This window comes from Lactuca virosa, chromosome 8 (genome assembly GCF_052849685.1).
Source record: "Lactuca virosa cultivar CGN04683 chromosome 8, Lactuca_virosa_CGN04683_v6, whole genome shotgun sequence".
NCBI classification, from domain to species: Eukaryota; Viridiplantae; Streptophyta; class Magnoliopsida; order Asterales; family Asteraceae; genus Lactuca; species Lactuca virosa.
Window position 1 is genome coordinate 61,363,082 of NC_136433.1, and position 25,709 is coordinate 61,388,790.

The 25,709-nt window shown below is 38.5% G+C and overlaps 1 protein-coding gene and 1 long non-coding RNA gene across 2 annotated transcripts; both read right to left on the minus strand.

The window, feature by feature from the left end:
• Positions 1 to 13,289: 13,289 nt before the first annotated feature.
• On the minus strand, positions 13,290 to 17,142 carry LOC145134599 (uncharacterized). The gene is made up of 3 exons (XR_013719223.1): positions 17,053 to 17,142; positions 13,569 to 14,121; positions 13,290 to 13,485 (listed from the first exon to the last, which is right to left on the minus strand). It is a non-coding gene; the product is annotated as an uncharacterized LOC145134599 (long non-coding RNA).
• Positions 17,143 to 19,461: 2,319 nt separating this feature from the next.
• On the minus strand, positions 19,462 to 21,416 carry LOC145134593 (putative pre-mRNA-splicing factor ATP-dependent RNA helicase DEAH2). The gene is made up of 3 exons (XM_079069432.1): positions 21,131 to 21,416; positions 19,756 to 19,938; positions 19,462 to 19,674 (listed from the first exon to the last, which is right to left on the minus strand). The coding sequence occupies exons 1-3, from the start codon at positions 21,165 to 21,167 to the stop codon at positions 19,634 to 19,636; spliced, it is 261 nt and encodes an 86-aa protein (XP_078925558.1). The 5' UTR covers positions 21,168 to 21,416; the 3' UTR covers positions 19,462 to 19,633.
• Positions 21,417 to 25,709: the final 4,293 nt, after the last annotated feature.

A 25,709-nucleotide genomic window follows, 5' to 3' on the forward strand; every position in this document is an offset into this window, starting at 1 on the left:
TTCGTTACTTGGCGCTATGACATCTACAACCGGAGGAATTAAAGGTTCATTGTGATATGTAACACCCATAAAAATTGAGCCAATTTAAAACATTTTACTTCATTCAAAAACCATTAAGTTCATACATTTCGTTTTCAAAATAGTTTATTATCAGAGTTTCCCCCAGAAACATATCTCATAAATCATAAAACATGAGGAGCGGTACGATCACGCCTTCGCCTTGCCACGATCTCATGAAGTACCTGAAACATAACACTACAACTGTAAGCCCGAAAGCTTAGTGAGTTACCCCCAAAATACCAACCACACATAAACATACTCATAACATATCACAAATAGAACAACCACGCACATCGGGTCTACTGTGTGACTGGTCCGCCCGCACCGGGCCTTCAGTTCACCTGGTCCACCCTCCGAGTCTAGCCATGTACATCGAGTCTACAGTGTGATTGGTCCGCCCGCACCGGGCCTTCAATCCACCTGGTCCACTCTGAGTCTACAGTATGACTGGTCCGCCCGCACCGGGCCTTCAGTCGGCCTGGTCCACTCTCCGAGCCTCGGCACGTCTGGTCCGCCCTCTTGGGGCCTTCAGCCTATCCGGACCGCTCGCTGGGCCTTCGGAATGTCCGGTCCGCCCTGGGTATGTTGGCCTACAGCACGAAGCAGGACCCGCCTCAACCCAACCCCAGTCCAACAACCATGTGCACATAAACATATAATCATATACAATCCTCAACCAGACAAACAGTCTAACAGATCACATAGCATATCAATATCCTAACCAGGATTCCGACCTAACCGGTCACTAGCATAACATTACCCTATATCCCGGGTACCGACCTTAACCAGGTCTCTAACACATACCATCCTAACTACCAGGATGCAAACATAGCAAAGCAATAACATAACAACAACTACCCGGATTTCCATCCGATAAAGGGCCGGCCTTGGTGCCGTAGACCCTGTCGATATAGTGAGGATAACTCACCTCGCAATTGCCGACTGAAAGGATAAGATCAGCTGCTCCGATCACCGACACGAACCCCACCACCGTACACTATCAAGAACCAGATTCATAAGCACCAATATTACCAAAATACCCTTGGTAAACAAACTGGTCAACTCTTGGTCAAAGTCAAAGTCCTCAGTCAAAGTCAACCTCCCTGACTGACTCTACTCGCCGAGTCGACCCGTCGACTCGTCGAGTCCCTATACCCAGAAACTCCCATAACATGACTCGACTCGCCGAGTCGCCCCAGGACTCATCGAGTTTAACGATCACTGAGTCCCCTTCTGTCCAACTCACCGAGTCATCCCTCGACTCACCGATTCACGACTTAACCAGAAAAGTTAGGGTTCCACGACCAGACTCGCCGAGTCCAAGAACAGACTCGCCGAGTTGTTCTTCAAATCGCCGAGTTCATGCACAAATTCATACAACTCGTCGAGTACACCCATGTGACTCGCCGAGTCCAAACGTGACATCTTTATTCAGACGATTTCAGGCCATTTCCTTGCTTCCAATACATAGATCTGGACTCCTAGGGCCAGATTCACACGTAAAGTTTCCAACTTTACGTGCATGCAAGGCTCAACAAGCTCCAACCAAGCTATAAGAGGGTTTTGGGACAAAGATACTCTCCATCAAGCCCCATGGCTGATGCTTTATGCTTCCATGGCTCACTACTAACCTAGATCTGAAGTTGCAACCTCAGATCTGGCCTCTAAACCCGAAATGGATTCCAAACAAGCTAAAAACCCCAAATTAACAACCAACAATGGATCTAGAAGAGGAAAACTCAAGGTGACGACTTGTTACCTCAGAAATATGCCCAAGAAGGAGTAGATCCCGGATCTACAATGATTTCCCAATGCTAGCCTCTTGATCTTCTAGCTTCCTCCTCTTAAACTCTTCTTCTAAGCTCAAAACTCTAACAATGGAGGCTCACACACACCATTTAGGGTTTACAGACTCTTAGAGGCAATAAGGGGCTGAGGGGAGGACATAAGGCCCTTTAAATAGGGTGCACAACCCCGAATCTTAGGGTTTCACATTCCAGCACGGACTCGTCGAGTCCAGACGCCGACTCGGCGAATCCGGTCACTTAACTGGTGCACCGCATACGCTCCGACTCGGCGAGTTGAAGCTCCCACTCGCCGAGTCCTTCTTTTCCAACTTTACACTTTACCCCCTGAACTCTTGATTCTGACTTGGGATGTTACAATTCTCCCCCACTTAAATTAGGCTTCGTCCTCGAAGCCTGCTGCAGCACACAATTCCAGATAGTACTTCCACAACGCATCCCTGGTATCAACCGAACCAGGTTCCTCCAAACACCGCTATCAAACCCCTAAAAGTCCAACTCTTTCCTCACAGAGTCACGACAACCGCTTCAAGCCGGCCACCGGCTTCTTTCTCTGATAGCAACACTTTTCAACCAATGATCATCCGACGATACTTTCATCATTCCAAATCACATAATCACTTGTCCCTTACAAACTAGATGTCTCCCTGGACCACCGGGTCCTGACCCGGTACCAAGCTCACTATCTTTTGCCCAACTGGCGCTACCTTTATCAACTTGCACCGACGGAAACTCATCCCTTTTCCTCCCTGGATCAAATCTCGTACCGTGCTGATATGATGAAACAATTCACAGCTTCCGAGCAACCCTCCTGAACACCCAGCTATAATGCACCTACACATCGTACCTGGCCCAAACAGCCTCGGGCCGGAAAACCAGGCATGCCTACGATGGCCCAGCCATCCCTAGGATGAAACACCACTACATCCAGAGCTCATGACCACAACTATACTCGGAACCAAGGACCCTGTCCTTGTGTCACCCTCAAACCCTTCGGTTCGATACAACGGAGTGCAACCCACTCACCTTTCCCTATCACGATCTCCAGGTCCTTGACCTCCGACTGTAATATCCTTATACTGTCCTCAGCACCGGTCCAGACTACTCCCGAGTCTGTTAACCTGCTGTCTCACCTTTCTCTGGCCCGATATCCAATCTGGAACCACTTTCCTCCTCCTCTTCCGAGGAGACTGAAAATATGCCTGTGCGTCACCCAACATTGCCATAACCTCAACGGGCATCCAACCCGTATGTGCTCCCATATATCTGGTACTATCCCAGTGCTTACTACCAAGCACTTTCAATCATCCATTTACCCGACTGCCTTCCTCTCAGAGGACCCACACTCCTTCCGGAGCTACATACCTTTCCCTTCCAGGAATCCACTCAACGACCCTTACCGCACCTATAAGTGCCACTAAATCAAACTCCACTCTACACTAACCATGTAGAGCAACCGCTATTTTATGCGCCACATACACTCTAAATCTGATCACAAGGATTATCGAAGTCCATACACCACCTTTCGCTAACATGGTCAATACCCGGGGCCAGACCTATTATCTGCTATAGCACCGCAACATACTCAATCCATCTCCTCATATAGACCTATCAACACATACAAAGTCTTCAGCATGACTGCACCGCCTTATCAGGCCTTCAGCCAATCTGGACCACTCTCAGAACCTTCAGCATGTCTGGACCGCCCTCCAGGGCCTTCAGCCTGTCTGGACCGTTCTCCGAGCCTTCGGCCTGACTGGTACGCCCACCGGCCCGCAGTCTCCCCGGACCGCTCAAACTATCATACATCATCCCGAACTATCCTTCCTGGGAATCTCTCCCGTACATACTGTTCTAGCCCTCTAGGGGTTCCGAACTCTAACTCCATTCTATCTACTCAGATCCCGGCCTAATCCTAGGCCTCACAACAACCAATCACCTTTTCCGAAAACTTTGGTCTGTACTCCGCCCCATTTGTCTGTCACTTACTCATACCAGCCCACGCTCTTGGCTGACTGAAACACTGCTGAATCCCAAACAACTAATCAACCTTTAATGCTTGTCGATCCTCCTGAGAATTTTCCAATTCTCCCCACTTAGAGCACTGACTATCAACCACCGGTGACTCAACCGGCATAATTCCATCATCCCTACTCAACATACTCCTCTTATCTATGAACTGATTTCCTCTGAAACGAGCAACCTCCACAAAATCACTTCCCGGCATCGTACATCACGAACTCTAAGGGAGTTCGACTCTCCGCTGAACACTTCTCAAATTGCAATTTCTATACCAGGCAACAAGACCATACAACCAAGTTCTGACCATCAATCCCTGGGATGCTAACCAACTACAACCCCTAACTACTAAAATCCTCAATCATACTACGAATCATGCGAAAGGGAAGACGAACAGATTTACCATACTACACAATCAACAAGATAACAAGATATAAAAATGGAAACATACCCGCAGCTGCATCTGGCTCTGCCCTGACCTCCTCTGCTGTAGGCTGAAATGCGCGTCCCTGGGCCCTCGGAGGCTCCGCTCTACCCAGACCTCCACTCGTAATCTTCAAAGTGGACGGTGCTGGAGCCTGTACCGTTCCTGCAGCAAACTGTGGGCAGTTGGCCCTCAAGTGTCCAACCTGATGGCAGTGATAACAAATCCTCGTATCCTGTATCGGGGCTGACTGACGGCAGTCCCTCGCATAATGCCCCTCTCTCCTGCACTTGCGGCACGCACCACCGGACCTACAAACTCCGGTATGACCCTTCCCACACTTCTCACAAGTGTGGCTGCTCTGACCCCCAATCCTGGAGTCAACGGTTTTGAACCGTTTCGGCGCCGCCTGCGACTGCACCGGGACCTGCCTCTGCTCTCGTAACTACAACTCCATCTCTAACTCACGCCGCCTGGCGGCCTCTTGCAGCTCTAACAAGGTATCACACCTCTGCGTGGATACAAACTGCCTGATGTCCCTCTTGAGCATACTCAGATATCGGGACATCTGAGACTGCTCTGAAGCAAACTCTGGGCTAAACATCGCCCTCTCAAAGAACATCCTGGTGATCTCCATCACCGACTCTGAATCCTGCTTCAGCTCCAGGAACTCCTGAGCCAACCTCTCTCTCTCAACCTGCGGAACATAACGAGTACTGAACATCTCCCGGAACTGATCCCAAGTAACCGCAGCCCGATGCGCATCAGAATAAGACCCCGTAGTCAACCTCCACCAATCCTTCGCCCCGAGCCTCAAAAGGTTCAGGGCACACCTCACCCTCTGATCCGCAGGGCATGAACACGTGAAGAAACAACCCTCCACATCTGACAACCATCTCATAGCAATGATCGGATCCTGAACTCCATCGAAAGTAGGGGGCTTCGTGTTATCGAAGTCCCGATACTGAAAACCTCAACCGGTTCCTCCCCCTGCCGCTGCTACAGCCGTTGTAGCTGTCGTGGCAGCCGTCTCAGTAAGAGCTACATAACGATCATCGAAGTACTCTCTCATAGCGGACTTAAAAGTCCCAAATAACTCCGGGATCTGACCCCGGACAATCTCGACCACCTCCTCGCGAATGATCTCCCTGACCCGATCCTCTGTCAACATTGGCCCCTCCTGGCCGATAATCTCAGGTGCCACTGGGGCCTCCGGCTCACCCTGTCCTGATCCCGATCTGGATCCAGTCTCAACACGCCTCGTAATCGCCATACTGCAATACACCAACGAGACCCTTAGACACATCACATATCCACCCGGGGAACTAGCTCATAACCGATACCCTAGAGAGTTGTGACTTCCTTGACACGCGTATCGGTCCAGTGCTTTCAGTAGTACGGGCCCATACTACCTTCCACACCTACCCATATTTGTCTCAAGTATCACCACAACACTCTAACCATATATACACACTCTCGCTCAAACCTCACTCCTAGAGGAAAAGCTGCATATCTCATATAAGGAAAACATTAGGCTAGTGGGCATCACATAATCAGACAACTCTATCGTGCAATTCCTGAAGATCCCTAGCCTAGTAATAGCATGTTGTTCTAACATATCACATGATCAAATAACTTGTATGGTATTTTGGGGTCTACTTACTGGCTCTGGCTGATCGTACCCTCTGCATCCTCCTTTACTTATTTCAAAAATCTTTTGAAAACCATTTTGAAAATCCCTCCTTGATTTGAGACTGGATTCACACGAATGTTCCTCCAATTCACTCAAACCAAGGCTCTGATACCAACTTGTAACACCCATAAAAATTGAGCCAATTTAAAACATTTTACTTCATTCAAAAACCATTAAGTTCATACATTTCGTTTTCAAAATAGTTTATTATCAGAGTTTCCCCCATAAACATATCTCATAAATCATAAAACATGAGGAGCGGTACGATCACGCCTTCGCCTTGCCACGATCTCCTGAAGTACCTGAAACATAACACTACAACTATAAGCCCGAAAGCTTAGTGAGTTACCCCGAAAATACCAACCACACATAAACATACTCATAACATATCACAAATAGAACAGCCACGCACATCAGGTCAACTGTGTGACTGGTCCGCCCGCACCGGGCCTTCAGTTCACCTGGTCCACCCTCCGAGTCTAGCCATGTACATCGAGTCTACAGTGTGATTGGTCCGCCCGCACCGGGCCTTCAATCCACCTGGTCCACTCTGAGTCTACAGTATGACTGGTCCGCCCGCATCGGGCCTTCAGTCGGCCTGGTCCACTCTCCGAGCCTCGGCATGTCTGGTCCGCCCTCTTGGGGCCTTCAGCCTATCCGGACCGCTCGCTGGGCCTTCGGAATGTCCGGTCCGCCCTGGGTATGTTGGCCTACAGCACGAAGCAGGACCCGCCTCAACCCAACCCCAGTCCAACAACCATGTGCACATAAACATATAATCATATACAATCCTCAACCAGACAAACAGTCTAACAGATCACATAGCATATCAATATCCTAACCAGGATTCCGACCTAACCAGTCACTAGCATAACATTACCCTATATCCCGGGTACCGACCTTAACCAGGTCTCTAACACATACCATCCTAACTACCAGGATGCAAACATAGCAAAGCAATAACATAACAACAACTACCCGGATTTCCATCCGATAAAGGGCCGGCCTTGGTGCCGTAGACCCTGTCGATATAGTGAGGATAACTCACCTCGCAATTGCCGACTGAAAGGATAAGATCAGCTGCTCCGATCACAGACACGAACCCCACCACCGTACACTATCAAGAACCAGATTCATAAGCACCAATATTACCAAAATACCCTTGGTAAACAAACTGGTCAACTCTTGGTCAAAGTCAAAGTCCTCAGTCAAAGTCAACCTCCCTGACTGACTCTACTCGCCGACTCGACCCGTCGACTCGTCGAGTCCCTATACCCAGAAACTCCCATAACATGACTCGACTCGCCGAGTCACCCAGGACTCATCGAGTTTAACGATCATTGAGTCCCCTTCTGTCCAACTCACCGAGTCATCCCTCGACTCACCGATTCACGACTTAACCAGAAAAGTTAGGGTTCCACGACCAGACTCGCCGAGTCCAAGAACAGACTCGCCGAGTCTAAGGCAATCTTCAACAGACTCGCCGAGTTGTTCTTCAACTCGCCGAGTTCATGCACAAATTCATACAACTCGTCGAGTACACCCATGTGACTCGCCGAGTCCAAATGTGACATCTTTATTCAGACGATTTCAGGCCATTTCCTTGCTTCCAATACATAGATCTGGACTCCTAGGGCCAGATTCACACGTAAAATTTCCAACTTTACGTACATGCAAGGCTCAACAAGCTCCAACCAAGCTATAAGAGGGTTTTGGGACAAAGATACTCTCCATCAAGCCCCATGGCTTATGCTTTATGCTTCCATGGCTCACTACTAACCTAGATCTGAAGTTGCAACCTCAGATCTGGCCTCTAAACCCGAAATGGATTCCAAACAAACTAAAAACCCCAAATTAACAACCAACAATGGATCTAGAAGATGAAAACTCAAGGTGACGACTTGTTACCTCAGAAATGTGCCCAAGAAGGAGTAGATCCCGGATCTACAATGATTTCCCAATGCTAGCCTCTTGATCTTCTAGCTTCCTCCTCTTAAACTCTTCTTCCAAGCTCAAAACTCTAACAATGGAGGCTCACACACACCATTTAGGGTTTACAGACTCTTAGAGGCAATACGGGGCTGAGGGGAGGACATAAGGCCCTTTAAATAGGGTGCACAACCCCGAATCTTAGGGTTTCACATTCCAGCACGGACTCGTCGAGTCCAGACGCCGACTCGGCGAGTCCGGTCACTTAACTGGTGCACCGCATACGCTCCGACTCGGCGAGTTGAAGCTCCCACTCGCCGAGTCCTTCTTTTCCAACTTTACACTTTACCCCCTGAACTCTTGATTCTGACTTGGGATGTTACATGATATGTCCACGTTTCGTGTGACCGACTGAAACCATATATACGAACATGGCATCTCATTGCTTTCGTATCCATGAAGTAACGGTTATCACATTGCTCACACGGGCATCTGGTTTCACCTTTACTATCTAGGTGTGACTTGGATCTCTCGACAAAAGAGTCGAGTCCTAGCTAGAACTCAGGAGATTGACGATGTGGATTAATAGTCCAGATTTTATCAATAGACATGATGCAACTAAAACATAGTTTAGTGTTTAGGGTTTACTCTACGAGAAACAAAAATCAAGTAGAGTATTCATAAAGTCGATGATTCAAAAAGTATCCCCAACACGGGAACATAGAAACAAATAATCAGAAACGGATAGAGTATTCACAAAGGTAGGCTTCTAAACCCAATTTTTGTATACATTATCTCATATGTGAATGTGTATTACATGATTGTCTGTTTAAGAAAAATTCGGCAGCATTTCCCCTTAGCTCCCAAGTATATATATATATATATATATATATATATATATATATATATATATATATATATATATATATATATATATATAACGCTTGATTTATGGCATGAATTTATTTCCAAAATGTTTATGCTTTCTCTTTAGGGCACGGCGTGTTGGAGCCTCAATACGGCGTGTCGAGATATCCTTGGCCGCAGATTTTGATGAGCCCACACGATGTGTTGAGGTGCCTCAACATGGCATGTTGGCATCTGGGAAGGAAACCCTAATTTTTATTATGTTGCACCCTATTTAAAGGCCTTAAGTCCCCTTGACCGGCCTCCTAACCAGCCTCCCTTATTATATGAAACCCTAAATTGAGTTTTGAGCTTTCTTGGTGGTGTTTTTGAAGTTTTGAGTGAATTCTTGTGCTCATTTGAAGGAGTTTTGGAGTTTTGAAGGTGCCTAGCTTGGAAAGAAGGTTTTAGATCCATAATCTCACCACTTGTGGCAGTCTCCTTGAGGTATCAAGTTTGAACCTTGATCTTTAGATGTTTAGATCTCCTTATTCCATGTTTTGGTCCTTTTTGCGTGGTTGGAGGAGTTTGGTCGTTTTGAGGACTTGTCATTTCAGATCTGAGTTTGTCTTGGCCTTATTATGCTTAAATTTGCAAGCTTTATGTGTGGAATTGGTCCCATGCGTGCATTAAGTTCCTTTTTAAGCTTAAGAGCTTCTTTTAAGCATGCACAAACGTAAAGTTGGCAACTTTACGTGATTTTCTAGCTCAATTAGGTAAGATCTGTGTTCTGGGGCTTGGACTCATGAGGTAAGTGCTTATTGGACTAAGCCTTGTGCTTTTAAGCCTTAGGGTTTGGGTTTTGGACCCTTATTGGTGATCCCTATGGGTAAAGTTGGAAGCTTTACCCTTCTAAGTTTCCATTTGAGTCCAGATCTAAGGTTAGGAACTCTTGATGTCGAAGGAAATGACTTAATATATTAAGTTGTTGGAGCTCGAGGAAACACGACATGTTTTCGAGGAAACACGGTGTGTTGGATGGGATTTTCCCGTCTGTATCGATAAAGAGGAAACACTGCATGGTCAAAAGGAACCATGACATGTTGGGTCAACATGGGTCATTGACCTTGACTTTTGACTTTCGTCTTTGACCAAGTTTGACCTATAAGGGGGGTGTTGAGGCATTTGGAGTTGTATCTAAGGAATTGTTTCTGTTTAGGGGTTGGGTAGAGCTGATATTCGGAGCCGGGACCTATTCAGCTATCATTCAACATTCGAGGTGAGTTTCGTCACTAGTTTAGCGGGTCTAAGGCACCAAGGCCGACCCTCATTTGGTTATGTTATTATACTTGTTTTCTGTGAGATACTTGTATGTACTTGTATATGTGTGTTTATTGGCCGGGGCCCGTTATGTGAGTGTGGGCAGGGCCCATATCTCACTATTATCTGAGTGTGGGCGGGGCCCGTATCTCACTATTATCTGAGTGTGGGCGGTATCTTATTATTATCCGAGTGTAGACGGGGCCCGTATCTCATTGGGCGGGGCTCGTATCTCACTAATATTCGAGTGTGGACGGGGCCCGTATCTCATTTGGGCGGGGTCCGTTATATGATATGTATGGTATGTGGTATTTTAGGGAAACTAACTAAGCTTTGTGCTTACGGTTTTAGTTTATGTTTCAGGTACTTCCGGTTCCAAGGGGAAGAGCTCGGATTGACTGCGTCACACACACCATATGGATTCTGCTTATGGGACATACTCTGAATTTCATGATGTTTGACATATTATTTTATTGGGTTGTATGAACCATGTTTTGGAATACTGTTTTTACTTAAATCAAAATGAAAATTTTGGGTCATGATTTTTGGATGTTACTATATATATATATATATATATATATATATATATATATATATATATATATATATATATATATATATATATATATATATATATATACCCAATGAGCAAAGAGAAAATGACAACCAAATCTTTCTTAAACAAACAATCATATAATAGATGTTCATATCCTAGAGATAAAGTATTTAAAAAGCAATCCAAAAACGGACAGCCCGGAATTACTTTCTAAATCAATTTTGGGCGGTTATTTTTAGGCTCAAGATGATTACAAAGAAGACATGCAAACGAATAGAATTTGAAAGAATTTTTTTTGTCATTTATAGCATCTTACGTTTGTATATTTTTGTTATACAAAAGGCATATGATTTTTTATTTAAGTTTTTTACAATACCATTATACTTTAAATATTATATTGTTTATTCTATTTAAGCATTGTACTTTTGAATATATTTTTTTTATTTATAATATCATATCTTATCCTATTATAGCATTGTGATTTACAATATTTTTGTTATTTAATAACATTATACTTTAAATATTATATTGTTTTTTTATTTGAGCTTTGTACTTTTGCATATATTTTTTTATTTGTAGTATCATATTTGATCCTATTACAAAATTGTACTTTACAATATATTTGGAAAGTACAATGCTATAATGGAAAAAAAAAGTTTTGGTATTGGTATTTAATTTGGAAAGTACAATGCTATAATGGGAAAAAATGAAAAAAAAATAGTTTGTAAAGTACAAACTATTTTTTTTTCATTTTTTTCCATTATAGCACTGTACTTTCCAAGTTTTTTAGAAATACACAAACTTTTTTTTTTCAATTATAGCATTGTACTTTCCAAGTTCCATACCAATACACAAGCTTTTTTTTTCATTTTTTTCCATTATAGCATTGTACTTTCTACATAAATACACTTAAACATGCTTCCTACATATATTGCATATTTATTATTTCATCCATACTTTTTTTCAATTTTTTTCCATTTATCTATTCATTATACACAGTTGCGGAGACAGTACATGAGCTTGAGGGTGTTCAGCCCCTGCCAACTTGTGTATAGTCCATTATAGCTCATACCATATAAAACATTTTATACCCATTTCCATATAAAAAAAGAAAGGGGACGATGATAATTTTTATGCATTACACCAGAAAAATAGGAACTAAATAGGAAAAATCGGAACTAAATAGGAAGTGACACATTTTATTTGAAGAATCTATTAGAAAAAATCAAATCAAATCTATTATAAACTCTTAAATATATCACATTCGAAATCCTATCCAAAAAGTCTAAAAAGTCCACAAAATAATTGAAGGCATTCAATCATAATACACCACATCATAGATCTATTAAAAAAATAACTTAGAGAAAACTACCACAAATCTTGTTTGATCATCGCCACTATGGTTCACGTCTCCGGTCTCACCGTCTCAGACTGAGGCTCTTGGCATCTCCTCCTCCCCTTAGCCATTTAAAGATCTTTGCGTTTGTGGATATTTTCCTTAACTCTTTCTCTCGCCGGCCTCGATTCTCTGTAGCTGTCATTGGCATCCGGCGACATCAGTTGTGGAGCTTACTCTCTCGCATCATCTGTGAGTTTCTCTCTCACTCTTCATCCATGGTAGTAACTAGTAATAATGCCAATATGGCATTCATTTATCCTCTTATAAACTATTATTTTTTATATTTGTTTTTTTATCATAAATTTTCTGCACACCTCGATGATAGCCATCACGTGGTGCTCTCTGATGGCTTTTGTATTGATATACTTTATTGATATTGATTTGTCATTTATGTGTTAATCGTTAATTCTTTTTACTTGTGTATTTGTTTTTTTTGGTTTTATATAAAAATTTGTCCCGTTCATGTTTAATGGCTTGTCTATTTATAAATGTTTTGTTTAGTTCATTTATATGTTAGTTGTTTAAATTTTTGTTACTTTTAAGATTACGAATAAACATTTAGTGAATAGATTTAAAAATAAAAATAAAGATTCGTAAAGAACAATATAAAACATCAATCACCTCCATAAATTTGGACACGAGTGAATTGTAATTTTTGATTTACCAACGGATGCATATCACCTAAATTATATCATCCCAATCTATAACATATAATATAAGATTGTTAAAATCAAACCTAATTTATACCGTAATTAATCAAACCATTGTTTCTCCTAACCCAAAATTAAGAAGCTTGTTGTGCCCCCCCCCCCCCCCCTAATCAAATTTTCTGGCTCCGCCCCTGATTATACACACATTTTTTCCATACATCATACATATTACAATATAGACAAATACACTTAAACATACATCCTACACATATTACATATTCATTATAGCATTATACTTTGTTTTCATTTTTTCCACACATTACCTACATAAATACACACATTATACATACAAATACACATAAACTTGTTTCCTACACATATTACATATTCATTATAGCATCATGCTTTTTTTCCATTATAGCAACCTATTTTTTTTTTCATTTTATCCATACATATATACACATATTACATATATAATTTCCAAAGTCATACACATACACATACACAAATAATACACATACATATTCATTATAGTATCCTACTTTTGTTTTTTTCATTGCACACAAATACACATATACGAAAAAAATACACATGGAAAAACACATACATGCATCATAAACATAAAAATACATATCATATATACACAATATATACATCCCACATATAAAATGAAAGATAAAAATATGAAAAGGAACTGTGGTGGTGTAATTTTGAAGTTTTCCAGCGAGGGTTCCATAATTCTGACAATAATTGCGGCAGAAATTTGATTTTTCTGACAACAATCCTTAAATCGTTAAATTAAAAGCTTAAATTCAGTAGAATACCACCAAAACAAAAGAGAAATATAAAATAGGGGAGGACTCAGACCTTTTCCGTTCGTTTTGGGTCGGAATCGCTCGCCGGTGAGCTTCTGTCGCCGGAGATGCCTTGTCGTTGCCGGTGATGGAGGTGCTGTGGTACTCGGCTGTAAATCAGGTCGGTCGGTGATAGAATGTCGCAACAATCGATGGCGGTCAGAAGATCTTTAAGGAAATCGCCTTCGACAGCGGAGAAATCGCAAAAGAGGCAAAGACAGGAAAGAGCAGAAGTCTGGGGGGGTTATCTGCGAAGGGCTTTTGCGGCGACGGGTATTAGTGGCGACGGTAGGGTTTTAGTGGCGACAAGTAGCTTTTAGCAGCGACACCCCTAGAAAAATCAGCACGTTTTTTTCTTTTTTTAGCATTAACGACGTTGGACGTCGCCGCAATTGTCATCGCCACTAATAGTATGCAATCTATTCATTTCCAACCGTTGGATTAGATTTAGATCATACAGATAGCATTTGGCGCTGATTGACAGTGTGAAGGTATTAGCAGCGACAAGTAACCCGTAAATTATAGTTATCGCCGCTAATACCTTCATTTCTTGTAGTGACCTATTTCTGTATTTAGGATCCAATGAGATATTGAGAGGCGATGATAAAATGTTTAAAGATTAAGTTGCACTTGTTCATGTTATACATATGGAGAAACACTTTGTAAACGTAATCTATATACTTTTTTTCTTCTTCTCGTAATCTAATAAGAATATTATTCGATCATGAATGGGATTATGAAGAAACGAAGAGTACTACTGAATATCTCTGTATACATGTGATAATATAATATTCTTACAAAACTTACAATCGATCCCAGCTAGCTAGCTCAACAAAAGCAAGTATTTAACATTCACTTCAAACATGAAAGCTTCTCATGATCGTAAGCATTACATGCACACTTCCTACCGGTGTTGGATTTACCTACACGTTGGCCATATATCGCATCATTACAGACCGGGCGTCCTGGTACAAGATCTCCATAGGTGATTGATCCTCGTCCCACAGAGGTAGGTGGAGGTGGGGATAGGTGTTTCCGTGGGGGTGGAGATGACTGTAACGGCGGGGGTACACCCATTTCATGTGGTGGTTTAGGTGATGTCGGAGGATGGAGTACACCTCAAAGGCCTTGAGGTTTAATTTGCGAGTCAGATTAAGTGAGAATGTTATGTATTTCGCTTTCATAAATGAAAGATTGTGTGTATGTTTGCATGACCGTTTGAACTTACTTGATGAGATGAGTAAGAAGAAAGAAATATATATGAGAACAACTACACCCGTCTTCGTTCCCATCTTTCTGTTAGAGAATTGGCCAATTTCTAATCATATATATTTGGACACCAGTTAATTGAGACTATTTATATATACAGTTTTCCATCAACATTAATGTCGACGTGTTATCTGGTTTATAATTAAAGATGCTTGTAACTTCAACTCGACCGACGACCAAGTCGTGGAGTTTGAAACACGATAGGGTATTAGACGGGGTTCATATGTACAACCAGCTATAGCTGGGAATGTACAAGCTTCAAAAGACATTTCAATAAATGGTACTATTACTTTTGGCATTGAGCATTCGTTTAAAGTAGATTGAAATAAACGTATTCAAGTCTTGACTCTTGAACTAAAACGAAGTAGAGAGTTAGAACTAAACACACTCCATAGCATCGTATGTAAATTGTAATCTCGATTAGCCAATAATTTTAAAACTTGTGATGGTTCGAAAATATGTATTCACTGTTATATCCAAAGATTTTATATAAATATTAGTGATAGGTAAATAAAGAGCTATATGGGCAGTTGGGCACATTGTATTATTATAAGGGAATGGAGCGGGAATGAACAAATGGAAGCGGAACCGTACCCAGGAATACACTCAGGCCAGCTCAACAAGTTCGGGGGCTCTAAGCGAACCATAATTTTGGGGCCCTTTGACATTTACTATACTTAATGTTATAAACTCTCATCCTTTATCCGAGCTTGGGACCGACAATAATAAACTAAAAAGTTTACAAACGGTAGAGTTAATTTTTTTTTTATGTATATGTTTTTGTTGAATATATTTTATGACATAAAGTTAATTTTTCTAGCTTTTTTATATTCAAATTCTTTAATGAAAATTTCACAATCAATTTCTTTTACTAAATGTTTTTCAATTGACAAAATAGATAATCCATTTAATTTTTCTTGTGACATTGTAGATCTTAAATAATTTTTTAATAATTTTAATTTAGAAAAACTTCTTTCTGCAGAGGCAACGGTTACATGAATAGTTAACATAATCTTATAGGCAACATATGTATTTGGAAAAGAACTAAACTTTTTAATATAATTAAGTATATTAATAATTGTATCACGTTCTAAATGTACAATATGTCTTAAAAGTTTTTGTTTATGAAATAAATCTAAACCATCAATATATAAGCTATCATCATGCTTTAAAGATTTTTCAAGATTTAAACTAGGGATGAGCAAAAGGACCGAACCGGCCCGAACCGGACCCGACCCGGGAACCGGCTTCGGCCAAAATCAAGAACCGAACCAGCCCGGCGGTTCTACCGGTTCCCGGTTCCTACCGGTTCTTGTCGTGTCTTCAAATGTTGGAACCGGTCTTCGAAAAATAGCATCATACGTTCCGGTTTTTGCCGGTTCTACCGGTTCCGGTTATATCGGTTCCGGTTCCTACCGGTTCCCGGTTCCAAAAATCCACAAAAATAACGTCCCGGTCCCGGCCCGACCGGTTCCGTTGCCGTTGCCGGTTCCGGTTCATATGTAGTTAAACATTTAGCCTCACTTTTAATTTTTGGATCTCCACAATTTTTGGATAATTGTAAAAGTGTTTTTCTTAATTGTGGTGCTTGAAATCTAATTGCTTTTACACTTTCTACCCTACTTTCCCAACGAGTTTGCGATAATGATTTAAGTGTTAGGTTTGATATATTATCTTGTAATATTTTCCACCTTTGAGTTGATGAAGCAAATATCGAATATAATTGTAAAACGACCCTTTTGTATGCTATATTTCTAATGAAATCAATTATATACATATCTAATTGAAATCTCACATGCAATTCCATTATTCCACATGATTCTGTCAATAATCAGAACCAAACATTGTCAAATACTATCACATGTTAATTTATAATTGAAAAAAAATCATTCATTAGATTGCAAATAAGGTTAATTTATTATGAAAAAAAAGCATTCATATGTAGTCTGCCAATGTCAACATTCCTGGCTGCAATCAAATGGATTAATACCTATTGATCGTCTGATCCTACAAGAAGTCAAGACTGACTCGGTAAATTCTATGTATCGGTTCTTCAGTTCTATAATAGTTTAATAAAGGACAGTTCATTGAAACTTGAAAAATCAAAAATCTGTGGTTGTGTAATGTCCATTGTCAAAAGATTAACCCTAATTAATTGACTATTAACCCCAATTAGATAATCATAGATAATAGAAAAATCAAAACTGAAAAGTGAAAATTCATATTACCGTTTGTGCGTTTCAGTGATAGCATCACAGCAGATGAGAAATTGAGAAGAATAGCTGCAGAGTGCAGATCATCAACAGACAACAGAAACCGAGAAGGCGAGAATGAAGAAGCAAGAAGAACTGAAGAGTGAAGACAACAGCGATCGCTTGCTTGATTGCTTGAACCTTGAAGCCTCGAATCGATTGGAGAATGGAGGAAAAGAACAGAAGTTTAATCGCCGTGTGTATTGATCTTGATTGCAGCGTGATTTTTTTGGAAACTCGAAGCTTAGATTGAAATTAAACGGGGCCCCTTACAATTGGGGGCCCTAAGCCCTATCTTAACTCATTAAACTATAAGGTCGGGCCTGGGAATACCACACTGTGGATGCGGTTTAGGCCATGCCGGAAAAAGGTTAGGGGAGAATACCTTGATCTCTCTCTCTCTCTTTTGCTATGATTTGGGCAGAATTTTTAATTTTTCTTTATTTGCATTCAACACACATAAAAAAACATTTTTTTTCTGAATTCTAACAGCTACAACATTTAATTTGTAAGCATTATATATATATATATATATATATATATATATATATATATATATATATATATATATATATATATATATATATATATATATATATCATACTATATTATAAAGGAAACATTTTTTTTTCACCACATTTATTTGAAACTCTCAACTTTTCATATTTCCATACAATATGCTTAATTTATTAACTTAAATATGTTTTTAGTTGTAAACATTATCAAAAATGGAAGAATTTGTGACTTATCAATATGATATACTTAATTTGTTAACTTCAATATATAGTTAAATAAATACTACATTAATATATCAAATAAGCTTAAAAATTTAGTGTAAAATTTAAAACCTAAAATAAAATATTAAATAATGTTAAAAAAAATTCAATATATATTTTTTAACATAGTTAAAAGGAAAACATTAAATATAATAATAATAAAAGAACCTAATTTGATGAATCGAATTAACTAAAAGGTGTCTGAAAACTATATTCTGACAATATATTTTTAACCTGCGCCGCGCAACGCGCGAGAATTCATCTAGTGCATATATAGGGTTATGATCAAATGTGAATCACAACTATTGTGTGAATGTGTGACCAAATTTTGGCCATTAGATTAAATAAATGAAATGATGAGATCTTAGGATATATGTTATTAACATGGACTAACATCCACTATATAATTACACTTAATTAATTATAAGGTTGAATATGACCTTTTATTAAGAGAGGGTAATTGAAATTACCTACATTTTAGGCACCTAAATCAACTTATTTAATAAAAACTCAATCAAATCTTATATTTTATTCAGCACATTCAAATTAAATCTGATTTGTTGAGAATACGTTGTCATTCAACATAGTTTTTTTTTTATAATTAATATTCTTAAAGAATACACTTGCATATTTTAGACAATAACATATCATTATTTAAGAAAAATACTATTGTAATATAACCAAGAATTTATATTATAAAACTAATAACCATTTTTATAACATAAAACGACCATTTTCATAACATAAAACAAGAATATATACAATATTTTGAAGAATATACACAACCTTCTACACTACATTCTTTAAGAATTTGTTATAATTCTTACACAATATAAACAAAAATTATAATATATACTACATTCTTTAAGAATATAACCATTCTTGAAAAATCTGTCAGCATTCTTGTAGAATATATATATTTTTATGGTTTGCCGATGCCTCTATCTTTACATTTTCATGGTTCATCCTAAAACAACAAATCATTCAATTGAAACTGAAGTTTTCCTCCTAAAAACAAGAAAGAGAAAAATTATTACATTTGGTACCAAGATTATATGTCTTTTTTAATTAGGAAAAAGGTTTAAACCACCTTCTATCAATGGAGGTGGAGCGGGTTCAAATATCTTCTGCAACTTGGTTGGAGGAAGTGTCGAATACAAAGGAACAACTTTCACATGGCCAACCTGCTCTTCCTTGTTACCGACTTTGTTTGTTGTTTTCCGACATGCATCTTCTATCTCCTCATTCCCGGTTAGAAAAACAAGAATGTCACCTGACGATTCACACATGTTTAATTGTACATAAGTCAACTTATTTAATAAAAACTCAATCAAATCTTATATTTTATTCAACACATTCAAATTAAATCTGATTTGTTGAGAATACGTTGTCATTCAACATAGTTTTTTTTTTATAATTAATATTCTTAAAGAATACACTTGCATATTTTAGACAATAACATATCATTCTTTAAGAAAAAAACTATTGTAATATAACCAAGAATTTATATTATAAAACTAATAACCATTCTTATAACATAAAACGACCATTTTCATAACATAAAACAAGAATATATACAATATTTTGAAGAATATACACAACCTTCTACACTACATTCTTTAAGAATTTGTTATAATTCTTACACAATATAAACAAAAATTATAATATATACTACATTCTTTAAGAATATAACCATTCTTGAAGAATCTGTCAGCATTCTTGTAGAATATCTATTTTTATGGTTTGCTGATGCCTCTATCTTTACATTTTCATGGTTCATCCTAAAACAACAAATCATTCAATTGAAACTGAAGTTTTCCTCCTAAAAACAAGAAAGAGAAAAATTAGTACATTTGGTACCAAGATTATATGTTTTTTTAATTAGGAAAAAGGTTTAAACCACCTTCTATCAATGGAGGTGGAGCGGGTTCAAATATCTTCTGCAACTTGGCTGGAGGAAGTGTCGAATACAAAGGAACAACTTTCACATGGCCAACCTGCTCTTCCTTGTTACCGACTTTGTTTGTTGTTTTCCGACATGCATCTTCTATCTCTTCATTCCCGGTTAGAAAAACAAGAATGTCACCTGACGATTCACACATGTTTAATTGTACCACTGTTCAGATTGTTGCTTTAAGGTAGTCCCTTTCAGGTTCTTGAATGTATAAATTTTCAATAGGATGAAGTCTACAAGAATATCATGTTCTCGACGTGGTGACATAAAAATATTAAGCAATTAGCAAAGAATCACATTACACAAACAAGAATATGAGGTTCTTATTTTCTATGATAGTAATTCACATATGGTGATAAGATTTGAACCCACCTAGTAGCTTTTGTTGTATCCTTAAGCTTAGACTACATATTCAGTAGAATATATGTTACAAGATTAGAATGTGCTAAATATATTCTTTCATTATTTATGACATATTGGATGTGTTTCTAGTGAAAACGGAATGAGAGAAACTTAGATGATCAAAATAGTTCATTAACTATTTTAATTTAGATATATGAATGAAATGTTTGATTTTATAAGAATTTTAACTGGTCAGTAGCATTGTGATTCATATAGATTATTACAATCAAAGAATCAAATTCCAAACAGGTCATTAAATAACATAGTCTATTGCATGAGTCCTCGTAGATGTTTTTCCTACAGACTTTCGATACTATGCTCATAACTGGATTTGGATTAAAGTAATTATCACATTGAGGTAAACATTATCATAGATTCGTTCACATTAAGGTAAACATCAGTAAGCTATTTGAAGGTACCAATATTAGAACTTCGCTCAATAGTTTAAGTTATTTAGAACAAAACAAGTGGAGCCACGCCAAGAAAAAAAAAACCCAACACACATTATAGTAGGTATTTGACGAATGAAATCAATTTTATAACAAGTTTAAGAGTTAACTCGATTTCATTTCACTTCAAAGTCCAAACTGGCAAGTTACATTATAGGGAGTCAAACTAGCCAATTGAATTATTAAACCATCTAACTTGTTTTGTTTTGACCAATTTAATGGGCAAACATAGGTTTGATCCTATAAATGAACAATCCTCACCTTTGGACCCTATTAGTCTCTGTGAAAAAAATATATTCAATTTATGTGGACGAGATGTTTTCAATTATTATTGGATTTAACAAAATAAAAAAAAATAAATAAATAAAACTAAGCCTATTGAAAAAAAAGCTTCAATGGTGCACTCAAATCCAATTGTCAAAGCATGTATATATTTTTTAAGGAAGCTTCAGCGGTAAGGGGAGGAATCAAACCTCGAGGCGGTGGTTGAGTGGATGAAATCAAAGGCATGAACAACGATGGCAAGAGTGACGACAACAACAGTGAGGTGGAGCGGTGGGGAGGCTCAATCGGCGAAGTTAAGGTGAACGTGTCGAATATCGTAAAATGCGACTTGAGGGTTTGGGAATAATAATATTACGCCTTGTTTTATTTTCCAGCGATAAACGATGGCGGTGTCTTAGGTTTAGGGTTCCACCGATGGTGTTAACCTGGTGATAAGGTCGGTGATGTTGTTTATGGGACGAAGATGCAGGTGGTGATTGGTAAAAAAGTGTGAAACTGAGATCCTATTTCAAAACATTATTAAATAATTTAAATACTTACTATAATTAATTACAACTAAAATTACTATTTTACCGTTATCAATTTTACCGTTATCAAATGATTGGTCTACATTTAGTTATACATTCATACAATATTTAAGGGTTATATAAGATCTTCTCTCTCTCTCTCTCTCTATATATATATATATATATATATATATATATATATATATATATATATATATATATATAAACTTTTTTTTAATTTACCACTCTATAAATACCAAACAAATCTAACATATTATTCACACCAATTTCTATACTTTCTCTCAAAAACTCACTCAAGTACAATGTCGTCAACACCATCTAGTTTGTCCGATTCGATGGTGCAAGAGGAGGCTACATTTGTCGGCAGGGCCGGTCCTAGGGATTCTAATACTCAGGACAAGCCGAAATAAAAAAGGTCCTTAGGCCTTAACGTGTAACGAATTAAATTACATAAACATTTTTTTTAAACGACGATAAACTTTATAGCAATAAATATAGCAAAATCATAGTATTTTAATGAGTAATTGCATATCGTAACAGCTAACCGATGATCCGTGCAACTCTCGTAGCATTCTTGATAACAAATTTGTTGATCAACTCTTCACAGTTTATACACTCTAAGATTTCGTTCTGAATAAAATAAATGAGTCAAAAAATTTGGTTATCGGGTGGGTCTGTCAGTTATCATCTTAGCAAATTATTTATTAACTTATACCAATAATCAAAATATATTAAAAAAATACTCATATGTTTTTACAATTGTTAGAGTAAATATCTATAAATACATAAGTATCTAATTTACTTATAACTATGCAACTTATTTATATGGGAAATCTTCAGAAAAGTCCCAATATCACCAAAAGTAATTATATACAAAAATGAAATCAGGAAAGGGAGTTCTAACTTCTAAATGTTTATTAAGTTTTTATTTAATTTTATTTTATTATTATTTTCTTTTTAAGTACAACAGACAATTTAACCTAATAAATGAAAATGATTTTTGACATATGTCATGTTTTCCATGTATTTGTCACATGTAATTTTCGTAGACATTATGGATTTCTTATTTTCCACATGTCGTTTTCGGCTTTTTTTTCACTTTTCTTAAATTAAAAATTATGGAATTAAATACCTAGTTTATATATGTAAGGTATTTAATTATATTAAACTCTCAAAATAATTCATTATACAAACCTTAATTTCCTTCTTTTTTAATTCTATGATAATATGCATATGTTAGCCAATTTCACGCTAAGCTCTATTAATAATTCCAAAATTATATAATGTTGAAGGAAATGATATCATAAGATCGTGATATAAATTTCAATATTTCCGGTATTGTAAAAAATACGTATGCTTACAATTTTTTATATTAAATCTTTCTTTTTAAACTTGTATAGTACACGGATCTCACACCTAGTATACCTAATATACATCATCATAAAAGTTTTTAAAGGACCGGTAAATGTCTTTTAGTTTCAACGTTCAATATCTTTTCTCGTGTCTAGTTTCTAGGTCTAGACTTTGACTTTTCATATGGAGTACCCGTTAAATTTTTTCTACATCATTACCAGAAGAAATTTAACAAATCTCAAAAGGAGAAAGAGTTTTACCTAAAAAATAAATCGAATGTTGTAGAAGCTGTGTCCGCGACCGTCAGTCTTCAGTCTGGTCGAGAGACGATGGGTATGCTATGCGATAGGAGATAAGGAGGTGGGAAACGACCAGAACCAAAAGTCCATATTTCTCACACCAAGAATGGTTCAAAATATATTGTAATCGTTGGAGATCGGAGACTGCTAGAACTGTGAGTCGGCAGCCGGCAGCATATTAAAGTTGGAAGAGAAGGGTTTGGCAGACGGTCCACAAAAATCATAAACTTTTTTAGTGTTTAATTAGTTTTTCATTTCAATCGTTTTCTATCAATTAGTATGAGTTTGAAAGATTGTTTGTTATTATATTTTGAAAAATATTTTGTTTATCTAACTCCTAAATTTCAGCTCTTAATTTTTTTGTAAGTTGTAAAAGTTAAGTATAAATTATGATTGACATATATAAAAGAGATCAAAATTATTTTTTTTCTTCTTTTGTGTTACTACGTTCATCAAAGGGTGTCCTGATTGATAAATTATGATTGACATATTGATCGGTCAAGAGGCTGAAACCGAACATAGTATTCAATAAAAAAGAGTTGGTCCCCTTAAAAAAGTAGGCCTTGTGCCAATGTCCTCTTTGCCCTTGCTCTAAACCGGGCCTGTTTGTCGGTTCCGTCCGATTCGGATAACGATGACGATTTGGAGTGACGTGCTTTTTTAATAATGGTTTATTATTTTTATTATCCAATTTTTAATTATATTTTCTAGGTTTTATTATGTAATTTTTATTTTTAAGTAATGAAATATTTCTATTTTAGTTCATTTTTATGTTTATTAATCATTTTTTATTAGTTCTTTTTTTTGTTATAGACTTTAAAGCTGGCGTGAAAGGTGAGTGAGTGGAAAGCTGACGTGACACATAAAAAGTGAGTGGTGAGTAGTTAGTACAACCTCTGGTCTAACCAGATTTTCTGGTGATATAAAAGGTTCCACTTTGGGAGTCACCACCACGTGTGGAAGGATAGCCACGATGTGGCGAGGCATTTTCTGGTTGTGGGTCTCGTTTGACTCGCTACGACGCAGCAAGGAAGGCCACGACGTGGCCACCGCTGACGTCTTAAACCCTAATTATCTAGGTTTTTCACCTTATTTAAAGGAATGATGAGGCTAGGGTTTACTCACCCTCAACCTCCACCACCATCTTTAACTTAGAAGAAACCATAATTCCTTTTTCCTCCATTGTTGAAGCCTTATTAAGTGCTTTTGAGAGTTTTTAAGGAAGAAGCAAGAAGGAGTAAGCCAAGGATCAACAAGAAAGTCCCCATCTCCCTTCATATCTCGACTTTGGACCCTTTTAAGTGTTCAAGGTTCCACCTCTTTTATTATAGGGTGTTAGATCTTGTATTTTGTCCCATTTTCTTCTTGATCTTGATAGATGGGATGGGGAGATTTCAAAAAAGTTGCAACTTTATGAATCTCTAGATCATTTGGAGTAGTTCGTGGTTTGGATATGCAGTTTTGTTGGTTGTTTGAGCTATGCATAAGATTTTGGTCATAAACCCCATTTTGACCTAAGTTGAGTCCACGACATGCATTGGGCATGCATGTCTAAAAAGCACCAATCTTTAAGTTGGTTTTAGGGTTATAAGCTCTTCTGGAGCAAATGGGTTTGAGACTTAAGGGATTAAGTGCTTCTTGATTAAGCCCATTGGAGGTGGAGATCGTCAATGATCGTTTAGTGTGGATATCGAGAGTTCATCAGGGTTGTACTCCTGAGCTGATCTGAGAGAGATATCTGATTGATTTAGTTCCTATTCCTTTGCGCGAGAGCAAGATCATTGTGGGGATGGACTGGTTGAGCCCTAATGGGGAGATGATCGATTGCGGGCACCAGTTGGTTCGGGTTTGAACCCCAAGTGAGGGAGAAATAGTTATTCATGGCGAGGTTGCTCAGCGCGGACCAACTCTCTGTTCAGTTGCGGGGCTAGGAGATATCTTCAGCAGGGTTGTTCGGGTTTTGTGGCTTAAGTATTGGACACCAGGATGGAGAGAAAGAGGACGATTAAGGATTTGTCGGTCGTTCGAGAGTATTCATATGTATTCCCATAGGACTTTCCTAGAGTGCCTCTAAGGAGGCAGGTGGAGTTTCGTATTAATCTGGTACCAGGTGCGGCTCCGATAGCCAATGCGCCTTATTGATTAGCACCATCGGAGATGTAGGAGTTGTCTACACAGCTGTAGGAGTCGTTAGACAAGGGATTTAGCAGACCAAGTAGTTCATCCTGGGGAGCGCCGATTTTGTTTGTGAAGAAAAAGAATGGATCCCACCGGATGTGCATCGATTATCGGGAGCTGAACAAACTAACGGAGAAGAACCATTATCCGCTTCTAAGGATTGGTGATTTGTTTGACCAGTTACAGGGTGTGTCTAGGTTCTCCAAGATCGAGTTTGTGGTGATGTCTTTCGAGCTCAGAAATCTACTTTCAGGACTTGTTATGTTCATTACGAGTTGGTGGTGATGTCTTTCGGGCTCACCAATGCCCCAGCCACGTTCATGGATCTCATGAACCGCGTGTGTAGACTGATGTTGGATCGGTTTGTCATTGTATTTATTGACAATGTCTTGGTCTATTCTAAGATCAAG

What these genes read in the sequence shown, in the direction of transcription:
- LOC145134593 (XM_079069432.1), bottom strand. Translation starts at nt 21,167, where the DNA reads ATGCCTTTGATTTCATCCACTCAACCACCGCCTCGAG. An exon ending in CACTCAACCACCGCCTCGAG is followed by an intron (nt 19,939 to 21,130) that starts GTTTGATTCCTC and finishes GTGAATCGTCAG; the next exon opens with GTGACATTCTTGTTTTTCTA. An exon ending in TCCACCTCCATTGATAGAAG is followed by an intron (nt 19,675 to 19,755) that starts GTGGTTTAAACC and finishes TCTTGTTTTTAG; the next exon opens with GAGGAAAACTTCAGTTTCAA.